General features: G+C 41.6%; 1 protein-coding gene and 1 non-coding gene across 2 annotated transcripts; one reads left to right on the top strand and one right to left on the bottom strand.

The window, feature by feature from the left end:
- Nucleotides 1–206: 206 nt before the first annotated feature.
- On the bottom strand, nt 207–371 carry LOC115810991 (U1 spliceosomal RNA). Its single transcript, XR_004025252.1, has one exon. It is a non-coding gene; the product is annotated as a U1 spliceosomal RNA (small nuclear RNA).
- Nucleotides 372–1,769: 1,398 nt separating this feature from the next.
- tacr2 (tachykinin receptor 2) lies at nt 1,770–5,524 on the top strand. The gene is given in 6 exon segments (XM_030771711.1): nt 1,770–2,170; nt 3,411–3,605; nt 4,156–4,306; nt 4,812–5,008; nt 5,333–5,394; nt 5,397–5,524. Coding segments are annotated over 6 exon segments (1,131 nt in total). The 5' UTR covers nt 1,770–1,772.
- Nucleotides 5,525–6,051: the final 527 nt, after the last annotated feature.

Genomic DNA, 6,051 nt, shown 5'->3' with positions numbered 1-6,051 from the left:
ACTCTAGTTTTGTGTTTCCCACATGTAGAGTAAAAAAGGAGACACCAGACATAGGAGCAGTGGGCAGCATTCCTTGCACCCAGGGAGCATTATGGGTTAAGTGTCTTTCTCAAGGGCACACGTGGATGTTGGTACTGGGAATCAAACCGACAACCCTCCAGTCACGAGCCCAGTTCTCTAATCTTTACACCACGGCTGCCCTAAATCAGGGGAGAGCGCGAACACAGTCCGCCACTACCACAAATTATGCAGTCGAGATTCCCGCATTTGGGGAATTTGCAGAGGTCAGCATAGCCCAAGTGCAATGGTTAAACCTCACCCTGGGTGAACCACCTTCGTGATTCATGGTGTCTCCCCTGCCAGTTGAGTATGGATAAATATGTTTATGGCTAAATACGTAATACTCCATAAGGGATTTTTCACAACATTCAGGAATTTTCTGGCTGACTGAAAAATAGAATATTTAATGAAAACCTGAAATGAATGAGAACATTTCACATATTCTATTCTTCTAATCAATGCTCTTTTTCAGAGTAACTTATATTTTCTACTGCAAAGTTACACTGGAACAAAGGTTCTGGAATGACCTGGTGATCAGTGTCTCCGGATTCAGTGTCTTGGCGGTTCAGGTTGTCTTGCACTGAAGTGGCACCAAGCCCAACATCAGTAGACAATGCCTATTATAGTATGTAGTAAAAATAAGAGCAAGCCTATTAAAACTGTCTGGTTTTGTTCTTCTTTTTTTTAATGAATCACGGTCCTTTCAGAACAGTGGAGAGAGAGAGAGTTTGATTTAGAACTGTACAGAAAAAAACACCTGGCTATAAAATAAACAGTGTTCAAAACTAGTAAACACACAGTCTCGTTTATTTCCTTTAAAAGCTTCACAAACTATTAAAGTTATGTGTTATATGGTGTATTCTCAATACGTTATGAAGAAAATGTCATTGAGTTTTGATTTACCGTTTCATCATCGCGTGGCTACGCACTCGAGATAATATTTCTTATGTGGCCAAATTTGTAGTATCCATTATTTCTGTCTTTATAACGCTGACCTGATGACGACATGTTTGTGTTGTCCATCTTGCACAACTCTTGAAACTAAGTCTGATTTTTTTCCTTCACAATCCTGTTTATATGCTGATTTCAGGACGGTATGTAAGGGCCACGGAGATGGTTATAAGACAACTCTGGGTAACTGGTAATAGATCGATTTTGTTGGCTGTAAATTGCATGTAATTCACTTCAATTATGCGCATTGCGGGGTGACTATAAACTGCTGTGAAAAACGCATCAGTTAAGCGATAGCTTAAATACTGTTTTCTTTTTTACAAATTCAGCCAGCAACAAACTATATATCAGAATGAGCAATCGATGACATGTGTGTAACAGCGCGAGTAGGCTGCATTCGCAACTGGAATGTTTCACAAAGACGTCACTGCTCCAAACCCTTCACACCCCCTATTCTGGCTACAAATCCCTTTCTGAGCTCATATCGCTGTGGGCACAATTACGCGCCCGTCTTTGGCCAAAATTCAGGAGTTCTGAGGAGGCACATTGGTGAGGTTTGCTCTAGTCCTCTTTTTTTTCTTTACTGATGTAATGGTGACTGTTTTTATGTTTGTAATTTGTGGACAGTTTAGAGACAGTCGATTTTTATGAGTGAAGAACGTGATGTAACCAAGGGATGATCCTCGAAACTACGATACTTATTACTTAATTGTCGTAACAGCTTTACAGCGAATTGTAGTTCCCAACCATCACCAGCGGAGATGGATACTACTTTGGATGCCTTATCATCTACAACTATTCTTTATGATGATGAGGACGGGAACGAGACATCTACTAACCTTTTTGAGCAACCTGACTGGCAAGTGGCACTGTGGGCAATTGCCTATTCTCTAATTGTAATCGTTTCGATCATAGGCAATGTCACCGTCATATGGATCATTTTGGCACACAAACGAATGAGGACGGTAACCAACTACTTTATTGTCAACCTGGCTTTTTCGGACGCTTCAATGGCAACATTCAACACTGTTTTCAATTTTGTCTATGCTTTGCATAACGACTGGTATTTTGGTTTAGGATACTGTAAATTTCAGAACTTCTTTCCCATTACAGCCATGTTTTCAAGTATTTATTCCATGGCGGCTATTGCTGTCGACAGGTAAGCATAGCCCTTCCCCACCCCTTGCATTTACAAATATTTTATTGGATGCAAGATCTATGTCACATAGGAGTCTGTTAGCATGGGTTATGCTCTGATTTTCTACAATGCATAAATGCAGCTATAACGGCAGAATTGTGGTGGATGAGATACGAATATCTTGTAGGCTATTTTCGTCTGTAAATGATAGTGTTTTCAGTCTGATCACAGTCCAGCATCTATATGTAGGCTATAGAGAATCCAGTATATAACTGAGTATGCGAACATGCCGGCTTTGTTGTTTGTTCGGCTAGACAATACTTTATCACTAAATGAACAAATGTTTGCGAGTGCATTCCGTGTGCGCGCTCGGACCCATCCATTACTCATCCAGCCAGGAGAGAGGACTGGTGATGAAATTGCATCCGAAACTCCAGTTTCATGAGATAGTGATGAAACCCTGTATAGGTCGATTACATCAATACGCAATCTTGTAATATGTGATAGTAACATTGTGTTCAGAGACTGTTGCCATCGCGCGCGTAAACAAGCAGCGCAAACTGGACGAGTAGACCTTTTAATTTAATGTTTGCTTCCTTTCCGCGCACAATTCACAACATCCAAATATCCAAAACTGGTAGTTTCATCTTTCAGTTAACTGCATCATAAACGTCGCATGCAATCCTACATATCTTATAAATATGAGGAATGTTATTTAGATTATGCACATCATAGCAACGTGAACTTCTACGACAAAAATAATCACAAAAGTATCCCTACAGAGACATTTAGGGTTGTGAAGGCTCTTAATGGATTAGTTTATTATTGTCAAAGCTCCCATAGTTCACACATATTACTTGTATGAACTTATAAACTTTTTACGGTAGGCCTACACTCTATTTTGAGTATCCACTAATGATGTCCAAAAGACGAACCTGTTTTAAAGAGATTAACTGTGAACAATACGAATTCTAAATCTGCTCACTGAAGAGTTCCGTTTACACTGACTCATTAAATGTAGTATTCTGCGCGCAGGCTGCTTAGTCATAAACCTTTACCAAAGACAGCGAAAATGAGTTCGCTTGGTGTTTGTGCCTCACCCATTTGGCCAATGTTGGGACCGCCATGTGGCTCTGACTCCTAAAGCTGCGTAATGTCGCTGAGCCTCAAACCAGGTCGATTCTGAAGCGATACCAACACATAATTACAGTTTTCCCATGCTATCCAGTCTGTCAGTGAGATGACTGTTTTACTTTCACAGATATATGGCCATTATCCATCCTTTAAAGCCCAGACTTTCCTCCACTACGACGAAAGTGATGATAGGGACCATCTGGGCCGTGGCCTTTTCTCTAGCCTTCCCCCAGTGCTTCTACTCCAGTACCAAATTCTACCCACCCCGCACCGTCTGCATGGTGGAGTGGCCCGACGACTACGGGGGGAAACATCACCTCTCGTAAGGACAAATCAGTTTTACTCTTTCAGAAAGTTGTTAAATTTAGCGGGTGTGAAAATGCTGAAAGTACATTAAACTATTGGCTTTCAAGATTATTTATAGCTCCAACACCTAAGGAGAATGTACCGTTTTCAAGTGTGTTTTTGTCATTGTCGGATTTGATGATCTATCATTCACCTTTGGTTAATGCCACAAACATCTGTAATTATGTGAAATTTTGCTATAGCTTTGATAAAACAAGAACAACCAGAACCATGACATGTCATATTTTCATTTTTAACTGTTTTTTTAATCAGTGAAGCTTTTATTCTGCAGTCCCGGTAAACTAGAAGAAACTTGCCATAATCATCTAATCTAGGAATATTGTTGCATATTCGTGCAGTTGTCTCTGAGCCCACTAACTGCCGTTTATTGGACGTAATCATTTGCTCATTAGTCCCTTCATTAATTTACTAAGGCATCGGCCAGAACGAACGAAAGTGTGTCAGTGATGCAAACGTGTTTCAGAAATACAGGGACAGCTCAGTAACGCAGTGATTCGTATTCTCAGGTACCAGATAGCGGTAATCATCCTGATCTACATGCTCCCCCTGCTGGTGATGCTGGTGACCTACAGCTTGGTAGGTCAGAGACTGTGGGGTAGTGAGATCCCCGGGGAGGCGTCAGACCACTATCAGAACCAGATCCAGGCCAAACGTAAGGTTAGCAGGTCAACATGCTTTCACGGGTTCCATATGAATCTGGACCAGCACCTGAACTTTACTGATCTAGTTTTTTTTATTTTATTTAGTTTCAGAGCCCTTCTCATGTCACAGTTTACATTTAGAAAATCACAGGGCTTTTTCACATGTTACATTTAACTACAGAGCTTTTTCACATGTTACATTTAACCACAGGGCTTTTTCACATGTTACATTTAACCACAGGGCTTTTTCACATGTTACATTTATAACACACTGAAATGCTTTGATAATTGACGTATAAGTTCTTTATGGAGAATAACAAATGCTTTGCATCATATAGATGTAGTTTCAAATGTTCTTTTCATTTTTAAACACATTTTAGTGATTCCTAAGACGCTTTATAACAGGGTGTCATTACTGACAGAGCACTAATGCCTGTTGCTTGTGCAGTCCTTTGTAAGTTACAGACATTTCACTGAGGCTGGTTCAGACAATTAACCTCTTCCTTGCATGTTTTTTAAAGGTGGTAAAGATGATGATCGTGGTGGTGGTGACCTTTGCCATTTGCTGGCTGCCTTATCACATCTACTTCATCCTGGGCAGTTTCAACAAGGACATATATAAACAGCATTACATTCAGCAGGTCTACCTGGCCATTTTCTGGCTAGCAATGAGCTCCACTATGTACAACCCCATCATCTACTGCTGTCTCAACCAACGGTACCGTGGGAAGGGCCTTCTGAGTACACATAATGTAGGACAGTGGTTATCCATTTCAGTCACTGGATTTAGCATATGTAGCTACTGTTAACACCTGAATAAGACTGTTTCCAGCCAAGTTAAGATGACCACTTGTGATGTATCACAATGCTAAAATGATTTTCACATCATGACTCATGGCTGTTTTACAACCTGTGAAGATGTGTGTAGAGATCAGCCTGATGTGCCTAAACAGTCATTTAATTTCAGTAAACACATCCTGCATGTAGTAGGAGTGTGTAGGGGTCACAGACCCTGACCTCAGTCTGACCTGTGTGTCTCCAGGTTCCGCTCAGGTTTCCGACGAGCCTTTCGCTGGTGCCCCTTCATCAAGGTCTCAGAGAAAGACAGATGGAGCTGCAGCACATGAGAACTTTCCGGACCACTCGCAGTTACCGCACGGAGACCACCAGCATGGTGCTGCGGAACCAGGGCAGCGAGAGGGAGGACACCACATCCAAGTTGATCTCGGCTTAGGCACTCCTCCTGCAGGAGAAAGGATGACTGCACTGCCCACACACACCTCACGCAGGAGAAACAATAACTGCACTGCCACGCACGGACACACTTCACACCAGATACCTCCGCAGGGTCTTTGCGCTCTGATTTAAGAGAGTCTGAATAGGGCCACAGTACACACAGACTGTGCACCTACTCTAATGGCATAAGCACCAAGCCTTACTCATTACTGTGCTGCTGCTTTGACTGGAAGTGCTTGTTTTAGCTAAGATCAGATCTAGCATGTTTGACACTGATATTCACAGACCAGTTTGAGAAATGGTCCCAGCTGTAAATATGTGCCTAAAGGTCAAGTGATGTGTCCCTATGGTAAGTAATTTTTGTCAGCTCTGTAATATTTTCATATTCATTCACCTTGTCAGAAAATGACCTGACCTGTCTGAGCTCCTCTGTTTCCTGACAGGCTGTAGCGTCGTTAATATGCTCTAGAAGGTACTGCACCTCAAAGAGGACTCAAAGTGTAAAAAACGAATGATGCTGTACAC

The sequence above is a fragment of the Chanos chanos genome, chromosome 4, assembly GCF_902362185.1.
Source record: "Chanos chanos chromosome 4, fChaCha1.1, whole genome shotgun sequence".
NCBI lineage: Eukaryota > Metazoa > Chordata > Actinopteri > Gonorynchiformes > Chanidae > Chanos > Chanos chanos.
This window is presented reverse-complemented; position numbering and strand designations above follow the sequence as displayed.